Genomic DNA, 27,866 nt, shown 5'->3' with positions numbered 1-27,866 from the left:
CAGTCTGTTCCTGAAGGACTGCACCCTGTGGAAGGGACCCACGCTGGAGCAGTTCATGAAGAACTGCAGCCTGTGGGAAGGACTCATGTTGGAGAAGTTTGTGGAGGACTGTCTCCCGTGGGAGGGACCCCACGCTGGAGCTGGGGAAGAGTGTGAGGAGTCCTCCCCCTGAGGAGGAAGGAGCGGCAGAAACAATGTGTGATGAACTAACCCAAACCCCTCTTCCCCATCCCCCTGTGCCGCTGGGGGGAGGAGGTAGAAAATTCGGGAGTAAAGTTAAGCCCGGGAAGAAGGGAGGGGTGGGGGGAAGGTGTTTTTAAGATTTGGTTTTATTTCTCATTACTCTATTCTGATTTGACTAGTAATAAATGAAATTAATTTTTCCCCCAAGTTGAGTCTGCTTTGCCCGGGATGGTAATTGCTGAGTGATCTCTCCCTGTCCTTATCTCGACCCATGAGCCTGTCGTTATATTTTCTCTCCCCTGTTCAGTTGAGGAAGGGGAGTGATAGAGCGGCTTTGGTGGGCACCTGGTGTCCAGCCAGGATCAACCCACCACACAAAGATAACTAGAAGTAGCTTAAACTCTTAAATTTTAGATAAAGTACAGTATAAAGTAAATAAAGTAAATAACTATAGAATATAGCATGGCATAACTACAGCAGAAAACTAGGATTCCTGATGTTACTTTCAACGCTTTATCTTAAATCACTATGAAGTAAGAGAAAAGAACACACAATACAGAATATGCTGCAAGATGAGAAGAATAATCCTTTCTTTACAGAAGTTATACAGTTCATTTTCTGATTTTCCAAACCTGGAGTAAGCTTATTGGAAGCAGACTTTGCCACCAACTTTCATTACTGTTCTGTCAAATAAAATCAGATGCTTATATTCCATTTATATGCATAGTTACAGGGGTGGGGTTTTTTGCATCTGTGCCTTTTGTTATGGATAAAACAAACACTATTGAAAGAACCTGCCCTGAAATAGACCTCTTAATGCAGAATAGACAGGTCTGTCTTTCAAAACAAAAGACAAAGTGTATACACACTACTTTGTTCCAGTAGGCAGAAATCTATTTGTTTAATTTGTGAATGGTAAGGTTATAGATGAGACAAAGTAATCAGTTGTCAAAGAACAACAAAATGTTCTCTACCAGTACAAAAGTATTTTGTACAAATCCAGAAAAGCAGCATTTCCAGCTGGTGCCCAGAACATAAGAGCAGAAGCTTTCTAACACTTCTGCAGACCAATTACAGTGTGAATGGAGAATTCATGAACTTTTGAGGGTGTAATGCAATGAAATCACTAACTAAACTTTAGACCAATGTATTTAACATTTGCAAAACAACAAAAGAAATCATTAATGAGTAATTTGACCTAAACAGTTTTAAAATGTGTATTAAAGCTAACAAAAATCAGTCTGATTTGAAGACATAACATCTCTCCCAGCTGCACAGAACGCCCATAGAGAAAAGTTAATGGGACTCCTCCTCCAATGGTACCCCGATGGTGCATTAGGGAGCAGCTCTAATTCAAAAGAGTGCCTGGCATTCAGTTTCCACACCCCACAGCTGCTGTCAAGTTCAACAGCTGGCTCATAAATGGGTGGCTGTGATGAGTGCACAAGAATGAGAAAACCACATCATTCAGCATTTAGTACTGACTGGCCTGGAGGTCAGAGATTTGTGGCATTTTGATGTGAAGAGGCAATAGTCGTAACAGGAGAAAAAAATGCATCAGAAAGAACTGGTACTGAGATGAAAAAAGAATTCAAACGTACTACAGAGGTGAACAAAAGAGAAGGCCCTAAAACCAGTAAAAGTTCCAAGTCCCCAAGCTTTCTACGGCAGCTATTGCTGAACACAACTGATCAGCCCCCCACACTTCGATCTATTAATTAAATCAAAACATAAAATGTTAAATGATTTTTTCTTTTTTTAAAAGAATTTTAAAAAGTTGAGACACTTAAAAGTCCTAAGACAGAAGCATTCATTAAAAACATACCACAAATATTTAACATACTGAAAACAATTTAAACCGTCTTCATCCATGTATTAAAAAAATCCCTTTAATAACAAAAATGAGGGCTACAATCTTACTGAGCGCATTCTGTGTAGCTATACAATTTCAAACTTACCAGCATGAAAGAAATGGCAGTTGGGGAAGGGGAACTTTCTCAGCACATAACCAGTAATTTTGCCGTATTAAGAGACTGCAGTAGCTACCCTTCACATTATCAGGATATGTTTATGCCATAACTGGTGTAAGAACTTCCAAACACGCTGTTGTACTGCTGTTCAAAGTGGTAGCTTTGAATTAGGCAACTTGAGTGACAACAGCAGTAAAAATAAGCAAGCCTATATAAACGTGCAAGTTACAGTACAGACTGTCCAACCCATAAGAGACTGTAAGCACTTAGCCAAGTGACTAGTTCATGCCAAAGCCCACATTTTCAAATTCTTCTTTGAAAACCTGGGTATTCCCACTCACCTGGTAATCACAACTTAGAGCTGCACCAGAGGCATAGTACCATCCACATAATGGCACTTTGAGTACAATCTAGAGCATATGGGCTATCGAGCCAGGAAGTACCTAAAACAAACCCCTCCTTCACTGTTACTCACTGGCATTCAAAATCTTGTAGTTCCTGCAGTTCACCATAAATTAAGCTTAATCCTGCAATAGAAAGTAGGAGGTGGGAAATGCAAATCTGCTAGGAAAGACTCCTTTTTAAGTTTCTCCAAATAACACTAAGAACTTACTTATATGAAGAAGACAAAATCCAACAAGTCTGTTTTTTTAGTCTTCATAACAAATTGGACCAGATTTCTCCATAAGTTTTTAAATAAAAGCCTGCTGCTGTCCATAATTCAGGTGACACGGGGTCTACTCTTCTTTTGAACAGAGCGCTAGACTTAGCCTGGGCATACAAATAATCATAGAATCATAGAATGGTTTGGGTTGGAAGGGACCTTCAAGATCATCTAGTTCCAACCGCCCTCCCATGGGCAGGGACACCTTCCACTAGATCAGGTTGCTCAAAGCCCCATCCTACCTGGCCTTGAACACTTCCAGGGAGGGAGCATCCACAACCTCTCTGGGCAACCTGTTCCAGTGTCTCATCACCCTCACAGTAAAGAACTTCTTCCTTATATCTAATCTAAATCTACCCTCTTTCAGTTTAAAACCATTACCCCTCGTCCTATCACTTCACTTCCTGATAAAGAGTCCCTCCCCATTTTTCCTGTAGGCCCCCTTTAAGTACTGGAAGGCCACAATAAGGTGTCCCCAGTGCCTTCTCTTCTCCAGGCTGAACAACCCCAACTCTCTCAGCCTGTCTTCATAAGGGACATGCTCCAGCCCGCTGATCATCTTCGTGGCCCTCCTCTGGACTCACTCCAACAGATCCATGTCCTTCTTATGTTGGGGGCCCCAGAGCTGAATGCAGTACTCCAGGTGGGGTCTCACGAGAGCAGAGTAGAGGGGGAGAATCACCTCCCTCAACCTGCTAGCCACACTTCTTTTGATGCAGCCCCAAATGGTTGGCTTTCTGGGCTGCGAATGCACATTGCTGGCTCATATTCAGTTTTTCATCCACCAGTACCCCCAAGTCCTTCTCTGCAGGGCTGCTCTCAATCCACTCATTGTCCAGCCCGTATCTGTGCTTGGGATTGCCCTGACCCACGTGCAGGACCTTGCACTTGGCGTTGTTGATCTTCATGATATTCGCACAAACCACAGGGACCCCATTATGCAGATATTTCTCACTTAATTTATGTAAACACCTCATTTATGAGTGTTGCTACAGTAGCACCTCCATAGTCAATGGACAGGGAGCTCAAGGACTCATTCAGGCTGAAAGGTACCTGTGGAGATAACTGGTCCAACTGTAATTCAAGGCAGAGCCAGCTTTGAATTAGATCAGGTTGCACAGGCTCATATCCAGTCAAGTTTTTAATATCTCCAAGGATAAAGACAGATGAAAAAACAGATGGGCTCTTTTTAAGGTGTGGTACTCTGTTCCTCCATTCACATGACTGAGGAATATCAAGAAATCTCTTAGTCCAACTAGAAGCACATTAAAAAAGAAAAAAAAAGAAGAAAAAAGACATAACTCTACACCAATCCAGACTTTCCTGCTCTACTTGCAAAAGCCAAAGGCTCCCTATTCCACCTCCTATGATCTACTCAAGTGGGCTATTTCCTGATATAGTTCAAGGATCCCAGGTCTGCTATTAGACCTTTCCTCTCTTGCCAGAGATCAGACTGTTGTTTTATGTTATTTTGCTGTGTGTGTACAGTACAGATTTTCAATAGTGAGGAGCACAAATAAAGAGACAACATGTGATAATAACAAATAATAATTAAGATTATGATATTACTCAGAGGATCAACTGAGATGCTCTTCATTGTTACACCAAAGAAGTTCTCATTTCTATAAATGGTTTACAAATCAAGAACCAAAATAAAATATCCAAGTAAAAATACATCAAGCCCATTTTATATAAGGGGATCTCTAATACAGAGGGATTGAGTATTTTGCTCAATGCTGCAGAGAAAGCCTTGCAGCAAAGTAAATTACTCTAGAAAACAACTGTATTTGAACGGAAGTTGTCAGAAATTCAGATTTATTCAGACCACTAAATTAGACTTCATTTCAAACACAACAGTGGGATGAAAAAGATGACAGAAAAAAAGCAAAAGCTTCTAGACTAAGTGTAGTACTCAGGTAATGATGTTTCCTGCTACAAATACAGAGATTAAAAAGATATACAATTTTTTCCACTTCAATTTGTAATTATTAGTCTGTTTTCTTTATGAGGGATAAGATGACCACAGGTATATCTTTAGTTCATGGACAAAGCGACAGCCGGCCTACAACTAACTGTAAATGTTCAGATGCTGGGAAAAGCTAAATTGGCTTTTGGTAATTAGTGGAATGCATGTCACCGACTGATTAAGATTTTTCTCAGCTCAGCAATCTGGATATGCTTGACCATCCAACATGTAAGCAAGTGCAAAAGAAGACTGAAAATAAGTTACCAAATGGTATTTAAGAGACCATTTTGAATGTAGTCATATCAAAACACCATTCATTTGTAAAATGAGCATCCAATACTGGTGATGGGCTAGCTCCAGTCTCGTCTTTACAAATGCCAAAATTTTCTTTAAGCTTAAAATTAATAAAAAGGGAACTCAAAGGTCTAATAGTTACAGACTTAGGGGCAAGATTTCCTTCATGTTCCTGTTCAAAGCATTATTAAACATACATGAGAAAAGGCAGCGAAATTATTGGAAAGTCAGGTAGAAGTTTAAAATTTTTTATTATCTATCATCCAAAGTTTTGTTTGTTTGTTTGTTTTAAAAAAATGTAAATAATTAAAGTTTTTAGAAATTTGACTTGTCAGACTGTTAAGTCAAAGATATTAGCTAAAATTTCCTATCTTCACTTGTAGGGATGGCATACTGTTTTACTACACTATTTTACTGTTTTACTATAAAGCCTAGCAATCACTCAATTAGTTTTCTCAAAAATGCAGATATTTTAAATATTCCCCCACTCTAAATAACAAATGGGCACTTTGTTAGGTACCAACATACGCATCAGTATCTTGCACATGTTGCAAGTTTACAGCAGACTAGAATTGACATTTTGCAACAGTTTACTCAAATGTTTGTATTGGTATACATTTAATACAATATACCTCACTAAACTATTGAAGTCAGTAACAATGTAGAAAAACAAACAAAACCCTCATACAGGCTTACCTTCTGTTCTGAATTCTCATAAAACAACAGCCCAAAATAGTCCTTTTCCAGTAAATTGAGATGTTCACACACTTTGTCAAACAGCACTTGGCCTTTTGCTCTTTTCTGGGGGGGGGAGAGAAGAAAAAAGAAGAAAAAAAGAGAAAAGTATTATCAGTACATTAGCAAAATCCTTAATTACAGGTACTGTTATTCGATGGTATTAGTCAGGAAAATTTAAAATATTAATAAAATAGATTACAAAGCTGTAGCTTTCTTATGATACACTGTTTGCCATATTTTGAAAGCTATACATATCACTGACAAAAATAAAGACATTTTGATTTTTTTAAATTCATCAAAAAAATTGATTTGAATGCACAAGAAAAATTCAGTCCCTAAATTGATTTAAATATTTTGCACCATTAAGTGTCACTAAATAGTTCTTAGTTTTTCTGGATCTTTATTTTTAAAATAATGGAAGATTTCTTCCTGTGAGCCAACTTTTTCTATATTATCTTCTAAAAATTAATATACTTCCTACAGTGTTAATTTCTGTTAACTTCTGCATTTCTAGCATTCCGGCATACATCTCAATGACTTTTATGAATCACATGATATGAACTCCCAAGAAAAATAAAGCATGTTATCGTCTTCAAGAGACAAAAAGAACAAGCAGACTACTAGAAGTCGGTGATCAGACCAGTAAAAGTAGCATACAAGTGTAAGCAGAATAGAAGCAACATATCTAGCTGTCTATACTGCAGAGGATTTGAGGGCCAGAAAATAAGAAAAGAGGGCTGCCTTCTACCTGTAGATTTATGAACTGTATCAGTAGCCAACAAATCCATTAGATACTCAAAAATAAAAAACAGTCTTAAAGAAGTCTATTCTTCCTAAAAATAATATTTGTGGAAGTCAGTAACAAAAAAAAAAAAAAAAAAAGAAAATAAAGATCACATTTTTATTTGAGGTTAGTTTCAATATTGTAGGCTGCTACTTTACAATAGTAATCGAAGACTGATCATCATTTTAACACACTCTTAAAAAGGCTGCTTGCTGTAGCTCGGTATTGCTACAGCTTAAGCAAATGGCAATTAGTCCTGAAGTTTTATCTGTTCTTCTTGTACCTGGAAATGGGAACGTAAACAAGGGCATCCCATATCTCCCTAGTGCTGGTAATGAAAAGCAGGCCCAGGCCCTACTTCTGTGTGCCAGGTTTTAGGGAAAAGATCTGTTGTACTGGAGATGGCAGCTGACAGCAGACAAAGTTTTAGAGCAGACGGCTCACAACACATATTCAGGGGTGGGGAAAATGAGAATTTCTTTCCACAGTTAAAATTTGAACATGAATGGCATGCAGTCTCCCAGTTTGAACCAACTCCTTCATGACTGTTCTGCTATTTGTGGCATTTATCAATGAGGCCACAACATGGCATTTTCAGAGGCCTGGCAGCTTAAAGGAATTTTTGCATTTGCTTATCCTACAGATTTCAGTAGATGCCACACAACACTGCAATTCCACAGAAACGCCATCAACTGCCTCTGTGTAGGCCCTCGCGACACTGCAGCCATTGTCCCCCACAGACAGCGGCAGAGCGCTCACAATATGCCCCAGCTCAGCACTTGCCTGCAGCTCAGCTCCACGGCACAAAACATTAAGGCCAGGAGGGGAGAGAGGGGGGTGAAAAGAAGGTATGCACTGAGCAAATAGTGAAGGCATTGTTGTTTTATTCCCCAAGAATCCAAAGCTTTATTTATTCAAGATTGCATTGTTCAGCAGACATTACAGTCCCGAAGATCAGAAAATTTTCAAAGAAACAAACTTATAAAATGAGCACATTTAGTAGCATAAACATCGCAGCGAGGCAGTGGAAATTAGAAGTCACAGTCACTTTTGAAATGGGGAGCTAGGAATCTTAAGTCTGTTTGGTACTTTCAAAAATTTTACTCTTCAGAAAGACAGATAACTATTTCCCCTAAGAATCTGAAGTAACCACTTAGTTTTCTTGACAGCCTCACCTTCAGCTTAATAAAAAATCAGCAATATAGAGAAGAGCTAAATTGAAAGCAGGAAAAGTATAAGTAAGAAAGGGTTTGAAGAATCTTAGCATGCTTAGATGCATGTAATAGATATAACTTTTCTCCCTAAATCATTGTGCACGTCAGTGATCACACCTTGCAAAGGCAATTCCAAGCTATACATATTTCAGGAAAGGAAATCTACAGATTAGTGCAGAAATAATATATGCTATCATTAAGTCCATATCTGGAATCAGTTGCTGATTACGTAGCTTTTTATAAAGTTCATAAACTAAAAACCACAGTTGATATCAAGTCTTTGACATACAGAAACATAAAGCAGCCAAATCTACAGGAAATACATTGCAAGTATAACAGTAAAACATTGCACAGTTTCCTCTTAGGAAGTCATAGTCAACACAGAACTTGGATACACTGGCAATGTCCACTGTATCTTTAAAGATCTTTTTGTAAGTTTATAGCTCTTCCACACAAGGAAAAACACCACCATGCCATGAAGGCCAAGTTATGTTAGTCTATGTTCAGCAGCACAACACAATGAAGTTATAGCATCAGAAAGTGACATTTATAGAGCTCTGTTGTGGATTCAAAAGCATAAGAAGCCTCTCAGTATCAGCAATGGTTCTCATTATAAAATCCTACTTACAAAATTAAAAGACTCCTAGTTCTTTAATTTTTTTTTTATATTGTGATACAGTTCTAAAAATCTGCAAAAGTATTTAATTTGCAAACTAAACTTTGCAAGTGCAATTTCTTTGTAATCCCTTTGGGGACAGGCATTACTACACAGTTTAAATTATATGATAACATACAATTTTTCTGGAAAACCCCATGCTCCTAGGAGAGTATCTCTAAACAAGAACTGAAGTTACATAGAGAAGACAACTGTTGTGACCCAGTCATTTCAGAAGTTATAAACTTTTTAATAGAAGAGCAGGGAAGCCTAAGAACGTAGCATCATGGTTTGCACAGTTTAATGTTACTCTTTAAACTGGATTCTATTTCTTTTTCTACCAGTTGGTTGAGGCGTCAAGCGATTGTCACAACCAATGTGTAAAATGATAACCTTATATATGTATGTATAGATATGCATTTATGTATAGGTATATACACATACATATATATGTGTATGTAACACAGCAAACATTAGCACTGAAAACAAGGAAATCTCCTTATTCTAGATTCTAATGCTGAAATGGCAGTAAAAGCATAAGTCCATACTCAGCCCCCATGAGAAGGAGAGCATATTCAGCCTAGCTATACAAAGAGGCTGAGAAGTGAGGACAGGCTCACAGAGCCAGTAGCTTAAAACACGACAGTACTCAGAACAGCAGTATTCTGTATTGCCCTCAAGTTATGCTTTTTTTTAAGTGAGAACATAGAAAGAATACATGTAACCAAGGTTATTCCAGTACCAATTCCAAGTCTGTATTTAGACACCACAGATGTCACCTCATAATACAACCGCTTCATAAAACCAAGGGTAACAAGGTTTTTGTCCATTACTTCCTCCTCACAAGAAGAGCAAACCAGAGCAAAGCAATTGCAGCAGACATACAGAACAGAAATTTCTATGCAGTTGGGAATTAGAATAGGATATTGTGGATCCATTTGGCTATAGAAGAGCTGCCAGCTACAAATTCAGTATAAACGCTAGCAATGTTCCTCATGGCTACCAGTTCTGTTCAATATTTTTATCAATGATCTAGATGCAGGAGCTGAATGCACCATTAGCAAGTTTGCTGATGATACCAAACTGGGAGGTGTTGTTGACTCAAAGGACAAGAGGCCTTGCAGAGGGATCTGGATACATTGGAGCACTGGGCTTTGATTAAATTTAACAAGTCCAAATGCCAGATTCTGCACCTGGGATGGAGTAACACTGGGCATAAATATAAATTGGGAGACAAGTGGCTGGAGAGCAGCCCTGCAGAAAGGGATCTGGGGGTGCTGGTCGACAGCAGGCTCAATATGACTCAGCAGCATGCCCTGGCAGCCAAGAGGGCAAACCGCATCCCGGGGTGCATCAAACACAGTATAACCAGCTGGTCAAAAGAGGTGATTATCCCGCTGTATTCAGCGTTGGTACGGCCTCACCTTGAATACTGTGTGCAGTTCTGGGCCCCACAATTTAAGAAGGATGTGAAGGTCCTTGAATGCGTCCAGAGGAGGGCAACAAAGCTGGTGAAAGGGCTGGAAGGAATGTCCTGTGAGGAGTGGCTGAGGTCTCTGGGTTTGTCTAGTTTGGAGAAAAGGAGGCTGAGGGCAACCTCATTGCTCTCTTACAGCTTCCTGAGCAGGGGACATGGAGAGGGAAGTGCTGATCTCTTCTCCCTGGTATCCAGTGATAGGACGCATGGGAATGGTTCAAAGTGGCGCCAGGGGAGGTTTAGACCGGACATTAGGAAGCATTTCTTTACCGAGAGGGTGGTCAAACACTGGAACAGGCTTCCTAGACAGGTGGTCGATGCCTCAGGCCTGTCAGTGTTTAAGAGGCATTTGGACAATGCCCTTAATAACATGCTTTAACTTTTCATTGGCCCTGAAGTGGTCAGGCAGTTGCACTAGATCGTTGCAAGTTCCTTCCAACTGAAAAATAGTCTATTCTATTCTTCTTCCTACCTCCTCCTTTCCCTAGCAGTACACGCTGAGGAAATCTCTGATGACATTTCTGCCCAGCCCTGCACTAGCAGAAGGGACTGAATGTGTAATCATGTCCCAGCCTAGGCATTAGCTCTGTCCCTTTGTGGGAAGGAGGCATGTACCTTCGCTCCATCAGAGCCCCATACTCGGTCTCCAAAGTGGCCAACCGTAAAAGTCTAAGGAAAGCACATGAGCAGTGCAAGCCTACTCGTGCCAGGGTCCTGGGTGTGCTCATAGGCCTCAACAGCTGGGAGCAGCCTACCCTGGAAGCCCAGCCCACACCATCTCCTGCTCCAGGCCCAGGGGACATGCCTCAGCTCAGCCTAGGACCTTCAGTCCCTGCCTGAGTGATGTTGCAGTTCTGCCCATGTCTGACTCTGTCTCCTGGAGGGGCCTGGGACCTGCACTGCAGAGAGCTGCTTTCCTGGATAGACCCCTCAGACCTAGGTCATAGCTTGTCATGCATAACTATATGCATAACAGCATAACTATTCTATTCCCTGTGCTCACCATGAGTTGAACAACGAGACTGTTATTTGCCTGAAGTGCCAGGGGCTTTCAGCTCCAAAAACACTTTCAAGGACACATATCACAAAAGGTTACAAGCGGAAACAGGATTTGATTTTATTTATTTTATTTTTCTGAATCTGTTTAAGAGCCAATGCTCGCAAGCATTAACACAATGCACATGTGTAGCCAGGAGCAGGCTGATGCATTCTTCAGTTTAGCTTGAAAAAAAAACATCCCTTGCAGTCTGGCAAAGGCAAGTCACAGAAAGTAGAAGCAGGAACAAAGGCCAAGCAGTCCCTGTTACCTGAGGGACGAGAACTTGAAGAATGAGGATTGGTACTGATCACACACAAAAGAAGAGGTGTGGAGTACCCTGGAGTATTTTAAGAAGTATGACACATATTGATGACAAGCATACTTTTTGGCTGCAAAAAATTGCTCTGCTGTGCTTCTTGGCCAGTGATGCGTGAAAAGCACTCTCGTGCCTGCCCCGTGCTTGTATTGCATGCAGGGAGAGCTGAAACATGGTAGTTCCTGATGGTGCAAGTAAGCCTGGAGCCCTTCTGAGCACAGGCTGTTTTGCACAAGCAAGAATACCTGGGGGAATGGAACCAAGGGAATACCAGAGCTTGCTCCCACTACAAACTTGAAATGGCAAAGAGAGCTGGAGAGAGCCAGGGTATGAGTGGCACCTTGGAGGTGCAAGAGCAGCAGGCAAGAACCTAGCCAAAATGGCCCAAAGGAGCCCTGGCAAGGGGCTGTGCTCAATGCTGCAGAGGAAGGCAAAAAACCCGCGGGGACCAGTGCCAACCTGCCCCACGGGAAAACTCCTTCCTGACCCCAGAGCTGGTGATCAGCTATTCCCTGAGCATGTGAGCAAGACCTGTGTCCTCTTCCCACAGGCTGGTCACCTCCCAGGAGATGCCCAGTCCCTATTCTCCCTCAGCCTGGAGCCATCTCGGTCTTCCAAGAGCAGCAAAATGCCCCTGGCCTGATTGACCTTGGGGGCAAGAACCCTTCCCATGTCTGGCAGGACACCAGTGGGTACTCCAAAGCACTGGGACCCCTTGCAACATCTATGCATCCCATTTCTTATGGCTGCTGCCCCTGGCTCTGCAGGGGATGAGAACAGCGAGCTCTGCAATGCTCCTGAAGAAGGCATTCTCTTGGTCTTGCCATTGCTATCCAGCTGAAAAGGCCTGATAGCCTTAGGCACCTCTAGGTATTGGTGGTTCTCTTCTCCTGAGGAGCTGGTGTCTGTTCCCTAAAGGCTGAGACAGGATTTCAGTCCATCAGATGAACTTTGAACGTGGCCCTGCTGGGAGCTGGCCTTGCAGCAGAGAACATCCAGCAGCCTCGTCCACCCTACAGTGTTCCTCCCTCAGCCCCCTCCTCCAAGTAATTCCACCAGTTCCTCAAGGACTTCCTCTTGGATGCCTTTGGGCTGCCCCTGGGCCAGCTCTGTCTCGACAGTGAAGCCAGGCAGGTTGGTAGTAGGACATGGGAGGATGCCCCCTTTGTCCTGCCCTGGGGCATTGACTGACGTGTTGCTGGGTAGTGGCACTGTGACATGGGGGTGACGGGGCCCCCCCAACAGCCCTGTCCACTGCCCCTCTGTCTAGCATCCTTTGGAGGAAGGCCTTTGGGGTGCTGGTCCTGAGGCAGTTCCTGTGCCCAGGAGGCTGTCCCTGCCCTTGGTGGCCGTGCACTGGGCACAGCTGCCAGGGACCCCCAATGCATCCTCTGCCACTCAGCTCCCAAGGACAAACCTAGTGCTGTTACTCTTCTCAGGCCATGGCAGAAACCAACCCTGTAGCCCAGAGACCACCCTTATTAGCCATCCCCTCTCTGCACCAGAGCTTACATCCATCACTGCCATGCAGCGAGGAAGACCAGGGACTTGATCTGGCTGGACACGAACCCTTTTCCGGGTGGGTAAGGGCGGTGATTTTGGCAGCACGTAGCCTGGAGGAAAGCCAAAGCGTAACCAGAGCCATAGGTTGGGATGGACAGTGCCAACAGACTGCCATGGAATTAACACAGGCTTTAAAAAAACAAGTGAACAGAAGTTACACTGGTATGGTGGAAAGGTTGGTCGTTTTCAGATCTAGAACATTTGGATCCATGCCCAAAGCACAGCGAGGCAAACAACTCTTCCAAAATGTAAAAATAGCCCACTGCTGCTATCACCATGACATCCCCTTTTCCCACTGAAACCAAGCTGTGCAGTTGGCCATGTTTATACGGGATACAAAACTCACTTCAGCCACGGGGTAAAACTTTCAGAGCTCATTTGTGACTTTAACCTTTCTGAGAGTTATTTGCCTACTCTGATATGTGGGAAGATGTTCAGATCTTATCTAAAACCCTGGCAAATCTCTTTTTCCTTCAGGATTTAGTATTTTGAGTACTGAAAGAGTAAGGAAGGTACTATTCTTGTCATTTTGTATGTTGGTGCCAAAGTTTGTATGTACATTCAGACTATGTAAATAAGGGCATTTATACCATATATATTAATTTGGTTGTGGTGATGCCAGAGGTGAAAGAAAGGGGTTTGGTTCCCCCTCTGCATGAACTTTGCAGAGATGTAGAGAGCATCTTTTGGCTTTGAGATGACTTCACACATAAACATTACTTTCAGTGGTGTCTGTTGAATCTGGACCAATATTTTAAAAATGTGTCAAATTTAATGTCATCCTTATTTTTCTTTTTCTAAATAAAAGATGTCATACTTTAAACAGACCGCTTAGGTTTATTCAAACACTAGTCTACACATCTGAGCAGTCAGGAAATAAAGATTTGCAAATCAAAACTCAACTACAATTAAACATCTGTTCCATATCAAGTTCATTCAGACTTTTCTTAATTCAGGGTTAAAAACAGATCTTAATTGTACATTAAGCAAACATATTTTTACTTTGTATTAGCAAACTGTAAGTAACCATAGAAGCTATGTCAACTCCAATATATTTCACTTGTTCATACGTGCATAAAATACGGTCAATGCTGGCATCCTTTAAATGCCTTTTGTTATAAATATTTAATTAGACCACTGACTGAATGCAGTAAACAAACCCAATAGGATCTTCATTTGCTTCTAACTAGTAATCATTATGCAGTTAGCACTTCTTTTTGTTTGTTTAAACTGTGTTATCCTCTACTAAAGCCCAGATTATATTTAAAGCAGAAAATCTGAACAAGTCTTTATCACAGATCCCAAATTTAATGACAAAATTTCCTCTCAACTACCTAAGAAACCACATAAGAGGAAAAAAAAAAGCAAGTTGATTTTTCCCCCCCATGAAAGCAAGAGGCACATGTAGATCACCCTAAAAGATTAATAACTTACACCTGCTCCCACAGATGTTAATTATCAGGTAAGAAGCAGGTTAAAATTATGTCATTTGCACTGTGCTAAAAAAATTTAAAAACTGCTTCTAGAAATTAGATCTCAAACATTCCAACAGTCTGCTCACTCAAGCTATTAAAACTCAACTGCCATTACATCTCACAAATATTACACTATTGAATCAGGAACCTAAGTTATTTTATCCTTTAATATGGTTCTGTCATTTCAAGTAAGCACAAAGATTCAGTTGTTTACAATTTTTGACAAATACCACTCAGTATCTTTCATCCTCACATACTTTGACAAGTCTCTCATACACTGACATGTTGTTATCCCTATAAGTGAACTGAACTCTCTTTAAAGAAAGTAATAAAAGGTAACTGAAAGTTCCTAACAGTTCACAGCCTGTGAAAGTCATGCTCCTCCAGAACTATTCAAACAATAGTTTCTTCCTCTTTCCTCCTCTCCAGGCATTCACACATTACTTTCAAGAGTCTGAGTCTATGTGGACGTTATCTCTAAGAGTTACAATAGTTCTAAGGTTAAAATAAATTAATTGAATTAATTGCTCATGCTCTATGTATGCATATATTCTGTATACATAGATCATCTTCAGTATAATACCTCCATACAATATTATTTTGTGATATATTTCAGAGGTTTCCTAGAGATAAAGAGCTTTTAACATTTTTACTTTAAAGCTACAGAACACAGAAAAATCAAACCATTTTGTTGATATGGAACCTGTGGACTTAAGGAACTTTATACATTTTAGACTAAAAGTTAAAGGGCTTAAATATAACATTTCAATGGAGGTTATTTTGCTTCCTTATGAAACTTTCTGGTTTCCCAAAAACCAAAATAGAGCAAGTTTGAAGAGTGGCTGGTATCAAAGTTCATAACACTACTCCCACTTAAAGTTTTTAATTCCTCAGAGCAAGTAGCCAAGATAGAGTAATCATTTACAGACCATAGAGACATATTTTATCAACTATCCAAGATACCAATGCAGAGACAGTGATGGTAGAATTGACTACAGTTCATTTCGGGGGGGGGGGGAATCAAAGACCATGAAACACTACAGTAAGAATTTCAAATTACAATGAACTGAGGAATAGGTTTCACCTGGTACAAGGCTCAGCTTCATTATGCTGACAGGTCACGGGCTTTTCTGGGCAATAGTGGAGTACTTTAAATGTTGTATCTACACAGGCATTCAGACAAGCATATTCGGAGAAGCTATACTCATGAAAAAGACTATAAACCAGGTCCTTCAAATTTGCATCTACAAAAGCAAAGTAATAAAAGTACAAAGACAGATGAGAAAAAAACTGAAGGAAATCATCACAAAAGAAGCTGAAATATCTGTTTAAACAGTTCTGTAGAAAAAGAATTATTGACTTAAAGTTCAAACTGGCAAGTTGACACCAGTCAGAAGACCTATTAAAGCAAAATAAAGAGTTCTAAGGGCAAAAGAACAAACAGATTACTCTCAGAGGTGATAAACTGATTTACAAAGTAACCCTCAAAAAAGAGAAATATCTGAGATGTGCTTTATGTTGGAAGCCAAACATCAACCATGTCAGGCATGCCCTGGGCAATGGGAAAGACATGCAAAAACAAGCCAGAAGAAATAATTCCATTGTCAAACAACACTAGGTGGCTGCAAAAAAGAACTTAAAATAATTATCAATATACAAAACATACAAGTGGTAAAGAAACAAGAAGGGTACAAATGTACCTGTACTCCTACAGCAACACTTGATGACAAATTCTGAACTACAAAAGAACAGTATCAAATTATAGTTATTTGCAAAGATGTCTCTATATCATAGTAAAAACATGCTGATTTGCAATGAGTGAACTGTTTTTTTTCCCCCACAAACAATTTCATATATAACCTTGCTAGCTCAACATGTTAAAGCTATTTTTTTCTAACTGAGCATCTCCTATCAGTTTCTATTCTGTGGCACTCACCAACAAATGACACGTCAGAGAGAAGACACACAGGAATTAGCCTTCAGAAACATTTTGTCACAGAAATCAATTTTTGTTTACTTTGAAATATCTCTCAATGCATTCTGCATGTCACATAAATATACTTTTTTTCCAAAAAGTGCTTTGATTCAATATAGATTCCAAGAAAATGTCTTGTTATGCAGAAGTTACGTCAATTTAATTTTAACTAGACTTTAAATTGTAATAAATCTAAATTTTATTCATATAATACAGGCTAAGTTTGCACATGTACCTAATCCATTCAAAATAAACTAAAATAATTCCAGTTAGAACAAAGTGCACATCCATGCAAATTTTGCACTGATATAACTAAGCTTATAATTGCATTGCAATTTATGCTGTTTTGTTTGGTTTTTTTTTTTTTTGTTTTAAGATAGTACATAGAGTTCCTTATAAACTCCATAAATATTTGCTCCTAAAATTCAACTCCTTTCTGAAGATTCGGGGCGGGGGGGAGTAAAGTGACATGATATACGATTCCCTTATGCAAAACCTCCTTCTACCCCTGCCCTTTTCGGTTGACGATAATGTAGCATTAACCTTTGCTTACAGGGTACAGGGATAAGAAGTCCTAGAGCACTCCCATTTTTCCCGTATAAACAGGAGTAGAGTTTTACATTGGTATTTCACAATGGACTTGTGAAACTCCATGATCAAACCAAATCCGAGAACATCTTCACAATTGTTGCTCAGCTACAAAAACAAAACAAACAAACAAAAAACAAAATCAAAGAACAGAAGAGCTAGCAAGACACCACAATCTACTTACTGTCCCTGTCTACTGGTTACTGTCAGAGACATACTGCATTTTCACCTCAGCAAACTGTATGCCTCTTATTCCAGCCCTTGAAAGTCAACCTGACTAATTGTGCTGGGGTAGGGGAGGAAGATGCTTGGGAAAAAAGACTCATGTGAATCATCTGCAGATAAACCTATATTTTCTCCCCAAATTTAATGCTACTGTGTGTTAAAAGATGGTTTTGTCTTTTAGTATTAAAGTGCAGAACTCTTACCCTAAAGCAGCTAAATCAGGCCATTCAAAAAAAAAAAGTCAACTTCTTAATCTATGGATAGACTAGCAGCCAGCTTTTTCTTCCGTGAAGAACTGTCAGCTTCTCAGAAACAACTACCTATGATGCCATGTGCAAGCAGTGGCAACCACATGGAAATACCATTTCTGCTGCATATAATTCAATATTCCATGCATAAAACAAGTTAAGTAGTACTCAAAGAAAAATAACTTAGATGCATGTCTGTCTCAACCACTCAGAATGTCAAATACTTCAATATCAAACATCATCTCTGAAGGAAAACTTTTTCAATTCACCATTATTTATAGGTAATAATCCAGCAAATTGGAATAAGTAACACCAGCCACTTTAAGAAGTGTGTGTTACCAGAGGCATAAGGAAGGCTCACATAGCACGCGACACAGCTGGTCATGACAGAGCCCTACAAGATGCAACAGGCTGAAGACAGAACTGCCAAAGAGTTCCTGGGCTCCTTCATTACTTCCTCCAAGTGATGGTATCGAGAAACTCTAACAGAAATCTTAAAAAAGGATGTGGAATCTATTCAGACAATTTCTGAGTCTCCAGTACCACAAAAAAGAGGCTTGAAGTAGTTTTGTGTGTAAACTGGACCTGGAGTTGGCAGAAAATTTATCTTCCATCTTCCCCCACTTACCACATCTATTATGTGCACTCTTCAGAGTCCCATTACTTCCTCTTCCAGACTTACCAGGTGCATAGAGAAGGAAGGAACCCAGGTACATGTATAAAATAGTAGAAGTAAGAAGGCTGTGTAGAAATCAGATAGAGCCATAGAGCTGGTGAAATGCATAAACTTTGATCTGGGAAGTATATTTCCTCAAACATTATAAGTGAGCACTATTTCTTGTCTCAAAGGAAAAAAAGAAAAAAGGTAAGGTTCGGATTTTTTTTTTTTTCTGCAAAGAAAACAAAATCTAAAATACAACTTCCCCCCCACCCCACCCGAGGATGACATAGGACAAGCAATGCCCATCATTAAGCTGAGAACATAGCTTTTCCTCAGACAATCTTTGGGAACAACTCATCTCTCACTTTTCTCATGGTTCCAAAATAAATTAGCACTTGTAAAGAAAAACTATGATGTTGTCTGTTCAAATACACAGAAAAATGCACGAATGGACAAGCTATTCAGCGGGATGATAGGGCTTTAAAAAATATCCTTAACTCTGAGTGCAATACAAACTTATACTGTTCCTGATTCTTTTCCCCCGAGGACCCTCATGTTGACATCTTTTGTAAGAAAGAAAAATCAAGAAAGGAGAGCAAAACTGTTTCGGCTGGATTGAATAGTCACTGGCTCCACTAAAGAGTTACAGTCAAAGAAACTGAGACAGTTTAAGTGATCAAATTTGGTACTTCAAATGCTAAATAATTATTTTGAAAGGCCAATCTTAATTAAATAGATCAAGAACATGAAGTGAGTGGACCTTGCACCAACTTGTGTCCACTCAAGAGCACAACATTTAGCTACACTGCAACTTCTGGAAAACTGTAAAAACTGTGTTAAGGGAAGGCTATTCTTGAAGCAACTTAACTCTGCCCTCTTTGAGCTGAACTATGTTGATAATACACAAAGTTTTTGATGTTTTTGAACTCAGGTGCTGCAGAACACTTCACAGACTGAGAGGCACTGAAGGATAAAATGGTAACATTTGAGTTTGGTCATGAAAACATAAAAAGGATTAGATATGAGTACCTTTCACTCAAAACAGTAGGCCTGCTTCATGTAGCCAACAAACATTTGCTAGAGATTATCATTTTCTCAATCTTGCCTTGAAAATTCTTTTCCCTCACTCCCTCAGCTATAAACAAAGCCACTGCCACAGGTTATCACACAGCTCTCAACTGCCAAGACAAGATTCTTGAGCAATATTGGGATTATTATTACAAAAACCAATCTGTGGTAACCAGGACAGAAAACAGATCTCAACATACACAAACTGGCTTCAGTCATATCACAATTACAGGACTTCATCTATTCACTTAAATTAATCCCTCTACCTATCTCAGCTTCGTATTACAGAGTTCAAGCGTTTAGGAATATAGCTGAACTCAATTTTCAGCAAGTTAGGATAACCAGTTTTCACCTGATAGATAGTAAATTTCTAAAAACATTTAGTGAAGCATAGAAAGCCTGGTCCAGACCAACCTCCACAGAGCTTTTGCTGCTTAATCTAAATCTCAGATATACACTTTTAAAAACTAATTCCAGATGAACTTCTTTTGTTAAACACCAGCCTTAACCAAAAACTGTAACCTCTTTTCCAATACAATTATTTTATGTATTCTATGAAAGCTCAGTAGCATCTTCTTGAATTGAAATATCCATTTTTAAGTTTGAAAAAATTCTTTCTATATCCAGTCAACTTTGAGAAATTAATCTAATTTAAATTGTACTAAACACGTCACTTTGCAAAATAAAGAACAAGACCAGCTTCAACGGGGGTGGGGGGGAGGGGAAGAGCTGTTTTTTGTACAACATTTTATATGAAATGAAGTTTAATTCTTTCAATATCCAAAATCCATGTTATAAAAAATTAAGTATGTTTAAGTGTTTTAAAGCACTGGAGCTAAAAAAATGTAGCCACAATTATGTCTAGAACTAAATTAAGCTCACAAAGCAAAAAGGAATATAAGCAGGATAGAAATCTAACTACCACGTGGACAGTAGCTTAGAGAGCAGTTTCTGGTCTACTGAAACTGCATTTCTTCCTAAGCACACAGACTATTGTCAGTGGACATTCTGTTCTTTCAGGAAAAAAGAAAAGCAAGATGAACAGAAAAAAATGGAAGTAAAAAAGCCCTGTCAGAACTGAGACACAGAAAGACAGCTAGCACCTGAATCTATACTAAGATTACTTTTTAAAATAAAGGAAAACAGAGGGAAATTAAAAGGTGAGTGTCAGACTAAACAAGTGGCCTAGACCGTGGAATTCAATGAGCAGTAACAAAAGAGAGCTGCTATTTTAGAAGCTGTTTAATAGAGACTGCTAGGGATATTATGCCTGAACTCATCTGTACTCCCAGACAGTATAAAGTATCAAAGTGCAGTCTTCCAATTGCACAAGTGTGGAACAAGCCTAAGGAAGTCCTTCATTATTTAGAGATTTATCATCTTCAAAAAAAGCTAGAGAAAAACAGGTGCTTGGACAACAGTGATAAACAGATGAGATTTTATGGAACTGCTTTTTCCTGCAAGTAAAAAAAAAAGTGAGAAGTGACCATCTTGCTAAAAAGACCATAAAAATACAAAACTATTAATTTTGAGAACCTAAGACAACATAAAAAAAATGGAGTTTCGCTTCATACTCTAACTTAAAAATATGAAAAATATTTTATACTGAATTATGTTGTTTCTCCATTTGCACTTTTTCAGCAATAGCACCTTTTCAGTAAACTCCAAATTATTTCAAAGGTATTTTTTTAAAGTGAAAATTGTAGAGCACAGCTAAGTATTGCTTGCATGAGGATTAACGTTTCAAAGTGCCTAAGTCAGAATGATCATTTCACCTCAATGATATGCCACACCACAACAGGTAGCAGGTGCTAACCCTCCAACATAACAGAGCTTCAATTCACCAAGACTAGGTATGGGAAGAAGGGTTACTAGGCTAGCACATTAGACAGCTCTTTGCAAAATGTCAAGATGGTAGCACCAACCAGGGATCAGTGCAAAGTTTTTGGGGGCAGTTTGCATATAGGCACTGCGATTGTTACATTATTAGTCAACTTCAGTTTTACAGCTATGCCATTGGTTTTATTTCTTTAATAATAATTGTATGTTAATACCATTCATGCTATCATCAATTTTTAATTGACAGAGTATGTGTGTAATGTGCATTATATAGTCTAAATTAAATTATTAACACAGCTAACATGTTTAGAGTAATTCCTGAATTATACTCCTACAATGGTGAAATATAGCTATAATTATGTACATTAGTTGAGGTTTGAAGGGACCTCTGGAAGTCACCTAGTCTAAAACCCCTGCTCACAACAGGTTGGTCAAGGCCTTGTCTAGTCAGATTTTGAGTATTTCAAAGGGTGGTGACTCCACAACTTATCTAGGCTATCTGTTCTGGTGTTTGATCACTCTCCATTGATATACCCATGAAATATGTTTCAATGGAATTCCCTGTATTTCAGTTTGTGCTCATTTCTTCTCATTCTACCATTGGGCACCACTGAGAAGAGCCTGGTTCCACCTTCTTTACTCATCCTCCAGCCAGGTATTTGAACACAGTGCTAAAACCTCCCTGAGCCTCCTCCTCTCCAGGCTGAACTGTCAGTCTCTCCTCATATGTCAGATGCTTACAGCCTTTAATCAATGTTGCAGTCCTTTGCTGGACTCTCTCCAGTATGTCCAAGTCTCTCTTGCACTGGGCAGCCAAGAACTGGACCCAGCACTCCAGGTACGGAGCAGAGGGCAAAGACCATCTCCCTTGACCTGCTGTCAACATTCTTCCTACTGCAGGCCAGTAGGCTGTTGGCTTTCTTTGCTGCAAGGGCCCATTGCCGGCCCACGGTCACCTTGCCCATCAGGACACGCACACACACACTGCCCCCCCCCAGTTCCTTCTCTGCAAAGCTGCTTTCCAGCCAATCAGTCCAGCCTGTACTGGTACATGGGGCTGTTCCTCCCCATGTGCAGGACTTTGTATTTCTCTTTGTGGAACTTCACAAGATTCCTGTCTGCCCATTTCTCCAGCCTGTCCAGGTCCCTCTGATATATCAGCCACTCTTCCCAGTTTTATCATCATCTACAAACTTGGTGAGGATGCACTTTGTGCCATCGTCCAGGTCATTAATTGCCTTGGTATCAATGCCTTTAGTATAGCATTACTGACCAGCCTCCAGCTGGACTTTGGACAGCTGATCACAACCTTTTGAACCCAGCAGCTGAGCTAGTTTCCGGTTCACCTCACTGTCCACTTACCTAGCCCATACGTCATCTGTTTGTATAAAACAATCATGGGAAAGTGTCAAAAGCCTTGCTAAAGCTGGGATTATATCCACAGCTCATCCCTCATCCACAGAACCAATCACCACATTGTAGAAGGTATGGTTTCCCCTTTGCAAATCCATGCTAACTACTCCCAAACACCTTCTTGTCCTGAAGAAGTTTGGAAAGGATTATTTGCACCATAACCTTCCCAAGGATTGAGGTGAGGCTGATCAGCCTGACATTTCCCACATCTTCCTTCTTGAAAATAGGAATGACATTTGATTCCCCACCGCCCCTCCAAATCCCAGGAACCTCCCCTGACTGCTGGGACCTTTCAAAGATGATCAAGAATGGCCTTGCAGTAACACCAGCCAGCTCACTCAGCACTCATGGGCGTATCCCATAAGGTCCTATGGGACTCCTATCTCTAGTTTAAACGTTCCCTAACCTGACCCTCCCTTTTTCCATTAATTTCCAAATTGCCTCTTCAGGCTTTTTCCATTAACTATTTACTGACAGGAAGATGATCAAGCTGGAAAAGTAAAAGTTTTCTGACTAAAACAGCTTATGGACTAAGAATAGTGCATCGGTACTTTTTTTTTTTTTTTTAAAGAAACAAGGCATTACTATCCACGTCAAGATTATCTATTAAGATTCTAGTGAATTCAAGGTACGTAATTTCTGAACTCAAATACCAAGTCCTATTACTTTACAATTACACCACTATTACAAATTAATTGTATAGTATTGTACCTACTAATCGGCCACAAAAGTTTATGCTAACCACAGCATTGATCTGCATGCTGACACTGAAGCTACCGCATCATGGCTTTATCTCCCTTTATGCCCCTTCCCAGCTATTGTCTTATATAAAGACACATGCAATAAGAATGAACAATGACAAAATTTAACAGAGAATAAGTTTCTGGGTCATATTTTGTTTTCTTTCCCACTCCTTTTAAGTTGTGTGAATACCAATTGATGCAGTTCTACAAGAAAAAAGGAATGTGACTGTAACTCAAACAGAAGAGACCCCAGGAAACAGCGTATTAGCTCAGACTTTATTACTGATTTATCATGAAGGTTTAAGATGGCAATTAGAAAAAGACAGGGTTCTATCAAAAGCTGTCTGTAAAATAACAGTAAAACAAGGTATTTTTCAGTTTTATTTCCTTATTAGCAAGTATATATATTTAAAGAATTGTCTCTACTGTAAATGAAATATAATGCAGTCGGTCTACAGTGCACAGTAAAAATTGGAAGAGGCATCAGGAATGTCTCAGTCATTGAAATTGCTCCAAACTAAAACCTGATTTACTAGAAAGTCAACCAAAGTAAACTGGGCTTTGCACTTTGTGCTTAGACTGCAGAGTTTTTGTTTATTTGCTTTTTAAATCTTGTACCATTTCTGTTACTTTGTAAAGCAGAACTAAACCAACATTTACCCAAACACTAAATATTAAAGGAAGACTAAAGAAAAGATCAGTATCAGAAATTGATCTACTAGAATCCACTGCAGAGAGCACAAACTGAAGTTTCAGTTATCAGTTGAAGCAGCTTTCTGAGACTTTTCATATTTTGGTATGGTAGTAGAGCATAAAAAGCTCTACATGTATTTAAGAACATGAATTAATTTATAAAAATTGCAGTCAGCACTGCTCATGTCCGATAAATGATTCAAATGACCATATAAAACAGATTGTTTCTATTCCACTTTGTCCCCCTCCTTAATTAATTTTTGCTTCTGTTCTTACAGCAAACTCCTATTTATTACAAATAATCAGAAAACATGTTTCTTACCTTCAGGAAAACCTTAATCTTTTGCAAAAAAATCAAGTTTGAGCTGTCAAATGATCACCACTGAAAGGATTTGTATATTGCATTTTATCTTACTTGCTAGCGTACCTCAGAGTGCATTTTTAAGGATAAACTGATAAAGTCTTAAAGATGGAGTTTTAAAATGTTAACTGGCCCCTAATGATAGCAGTGTGAATGTAACATTGTAATGAGCTCACTAGATATACAAAAATGTATTTGTTAAACTCTCAGTGCAGTGAAAGCAAATTTTCTTTTTCTCTATAGAAAAAGAGCTCTTTATATAGAGACTTGATGCCTTACCTCTAGGTCACAGCTGTATTCCGTGCCATCCAAAAGCATCACCTTACACTGCACAGTTTTAATTTTCTTGGGAGACTTCTGAGGAATGTTTTCTGGTTTAATTTCAGCTGTCTGCACTTCTTTTGTCTGCCTTTTTTCTTTTTCTTCTTTTTCCTCTGCAACTTTCTCTACGTCCATTTCTTTACCATCTTCTTTGGCAGGCTATATAAAATACAGTTAAACAATGATTAGAACTCAGGAAGGTGGATATTTTTAACTTGTTCATTTCTTTTATAAGCTACTAATAAATGAGACTTTAAGCTTTCATTAAAGTTATGCACATACTGGAAGCACAATAACCAGTGTAAGCATTAAGGTCTTCCTTTGGGGACCAGATACTCTTGCTCTCAAACCACAGAAGGTGCTTTTTTTTTTTTCTTTCCTTGAAATAAGATAATTTTTTTAATGTTTTATTGGCTTTTTTTTCTTAACAGAAACAAATTTAACAAGAAGCTCCAGGAATGATACAAAACTAAAAAACAGTGTTTATGAAAGTCAAGTTATACAGAATCACAGAATGGTTGAGGTTGGAAGGGACCTCTTGAGATCATCTAGTCCAATGCCCCTAGGGCCCCCTCTAGGGCCACCTAGAGCAGTTTGCCAGGGACCGTATCCAACTGGGGTTTGAAGATCCTCACAGATGGAGACTCCACAACCTCTCTGGGCAACTTGTTCCAGTGTTTGACCCACCACCACAGTAAAAAAGATTTTTTTGTGATTTGAGATGGAATTTCATGTTTTTAATTTGCGCCCACTGCCTGTTGTCATTTAACTGCATACCACTGAGAAGAGTCTGGCTCCTTTTCATTCCCTCCCTTCAGGTAATTTATACACATTGATGAGATTCCCCTTGACCCTTCTCTTCTCCAGGCTGAACAGTATCAGCTCTCTCAGCCCCTCCTCATATGAAAGATTCTCTATGCCCTTAATCATCTTCACCACCCTAGAACGTGAGGTTTGAGTGTCAAGAACTGACATGCAACTTTTCAAAAAGCAAGACTCTGGAGCACTGCAGAAGGTGGCGTTTGGCTTGAACTCAGCACCAACTTCCCAGAATGAATCGATAAGGACAGTGACCACAAGCATGGTTTCTAGATAAAGGATAACAAAAATTGAGATTATAAGGACTCAGAGATAATCCATTTGTTATTTATTGTGGTTAAGTCACTAAGGAGGTATTCGTGCGATCCAATGGCTTCAGAGACAAAGCTGACTTAAGAAGCTTCTCCTCTTATCCCTGCTCATTTCTACCACAATGATACAGTTTAATATTCCTTTGAACTATGCCAAACTGTGAGGTTACACTAAAATTAGACATCTAGAACAACTGGAGTAAAAAAATAGTCTGCCACAGAGCAGGAACCTTTAAAACCAGCTATGCTACTCGTAACTATATCAACCCAACTGTGCAAAAGGCCAGATAGTAGTTGTCATTTTTTCCCTGATATGATCCTAACAAAGGTTTACATGAATTACATAAATCATGAATCAAGTCTCATTAAAATTATTCCAAAGCATCTATTAGCCTTCCCACACATACCTGTGTTTCAGCACTACTAACAGAGTGCTTTCTTCTTTGTCGTCTGTTTTAGCATTATGCTGATTTTCAGCTGCTGCTTCTTCTAAGCTCTTTTTTGGCTGAGCCATCCCCTCTGGCGTCTGGCATTCACTTTCTTCAACTGCTTGTTCTTCCCCTGTGGCCCTTTTCTTGGTCTCATCTTTGGGCTCTGCCAACGTGTATGATTTTTGTTTCTTAAGCCAGGGGGGAAGGAAACGAGAAATACCCTTGCTTTCAGGTGAAGCTTTTTCCTTCTTCTGGCTACTTGGACTACTTTGGCTAGTTGGTGCTGGGACAGAGGAAGAATCTTGAGCTTCTTCAGAGGCTGCTTCCCTGGACTTTGGATTTTCTGGAGTCTCTGATGCTTCTTCAGGGTTGTCCTTGGCTTTGTCTGGTCCCAGCTGCTCAGAATCTTTCTTTACTTCAGTCTCTGAGCCAACTTCAGTTGTCATTGTCACAACTTACACTAAAAGAAGCAACAAAAAAAAGAGTTTTGTTATGTAGCATCACTACTTTTATTGACTCTCACATTATTTGCAGTAATTTGTAGTAATAATCTACAAGAGTTTCTAAATTAATCTTATTGGGGTTAAAGAAATACTTCTTTTCAAATTCTCAGCTCACAAGTAAAACCAGTAAGCTAAAACTTAGTGCTCTGCAGAGAAAGATTTTCAAAAATACTACTCTAGAGAGATAGATCTACCAATAGTTTCTTTCTCCTTGATAAAAATTTAAGTGTGCTCACTGAAATGCATTTGTTTTATTTTAAGCTACTCCTAATGTTATCAGCCAAGATTATTTCATAAGTAACTTCAGTTCTCTTTCTACTGGGCTCCTTGGTTGACCCAGAAGCTCAAATTTCAGAGGAGCATCCACCTTCTCTAGTTAAACTGGTAGATACAACACCCTTACTATTCAGTGACACATCAATATAACACAAGTTTTATACCATAAGTCTTTTTAAATCAAGAAAGAGTACATCCTTCTAGTTGTTCCTTTTTACATTAAGAAAAGCCATTCTTGCCTTAAAAGAGACCCAGTTAAAATACCTATACTCTTAGACCTTATATAACTCTTCCATCCTCCCTATCATCCATACCTTTTCAGCAAAGAAGCAACAAGTAGGCTTACAGTTGACAGTACCAGAAGACAACATTGATTTTAGACGGGAAGTCACAGCTTTAGTATTTAAGTTTTAGTTTATAGTCAAATCTGTTGCATTGAAAGTTAAGGGCGTATTTGCACAATTCCCTTATCTCAGTCCATGGTGAGCCAGTGGTGGGGATGGAGGAAAATGAAAGAGCAAGCTTACCAAAGAATAGGAAAAAAGGATGGTGAGTATGATACTGAGTATAAAAAAAATTAGAAATTGTAAGTCAGTGATACTGTTGAAATTACTAATAATGCTAGGAAGCGTACTTTTTTTTTTTAAAGTCAGATTGGGTTCTTAATCACGAGTTCATACCAATCAACATAAAATCATACATAACTCTTATACTCTTACCACTTCTGCCTGCTCTTCCTTCAGCGAAATTAAAGACAAATCATAATACTATAACAGGATATGCGATAATAATCTTTAATCTTAACATTATTGGTAATTCTTGAAAAAATATTAACTAGAATAAACAAATTCTGTTAGTTGTGTGGCACTGGATTTTGCTGCATTACTTTGAAAATGTAATACAATTATTTTTTCCAATTTATTGAAGTGAGCCAACAAAAATAAGCACACTAGGGTCAACAAAGTTTTAAATGGTTAGATCCCATTAGAAGTCACTGGTATTTATTTACAACCTTCTTAAAACAATTAGTTTTAAACTGATGGTCTGTTTGTC

General features: G+C 39.3%; 1 protein-coding gene across 2 annotated transcripts in view; it reads right to left on the bottom strand.

Moving 5' to 3' along the window:
- The window catches only part of EPB41L2 (erythrocyte membrane protein band 4.1 like 2), a 128,778-nt gene that overhangs the window by 52,361 nt on the left and 48,551 nt on the right, over positions 1 to 27,866 (bottom strand). Inside the window, exons 3-5 of one of the 2 annotated variants that reach the window (XM_050894512.1) lie at positions 26,028 to 26,494; positions 24,432 to 24,632; positions 5,774 to 5,878 (exon numbers count right to left, since the gene is read on the bottom strand). In XM_050894512.1, coding sequence (XP_050750469.1) covers positions 5,774 to 5,878; positions 24,432 to 24,632; positions 26,028 to 26,480 — 759 coding nt within the window. In that variant the 5' untranslated portion in view covers positions 26,481 to 26,494. Of the gene's footprint in view, positions 1 to 5,773; positions 5,879 to 24,431; positions 24,633 to 26,010; positions 26,495 to 27,866 lie in introns of those variants that run through there. The other variant, XM_050894514.1, reaches the window with a different exon arrangement.

The sequence above is a fragment of the Gymnogyps californianus genome, chromosome 3 (genome assembly GCF_018139145.2).
Source record: "Gymnogyps californianus isolate 813 chromosome 3, ASM1813914v2, whole genome shotgun sequence".
NCBI classification, from domain to species: Eukaryota; Metazoa; Chordata; class Aves; order Accipitriformes; family Cathartidae; genus Gymnogyps; species Gymnogyps californianus.
The sequence above is the reverse complement of the archived record's forward strand: the minus strand, read 5'-3'. Positions and strand labels throughout refer to the sequence as shown.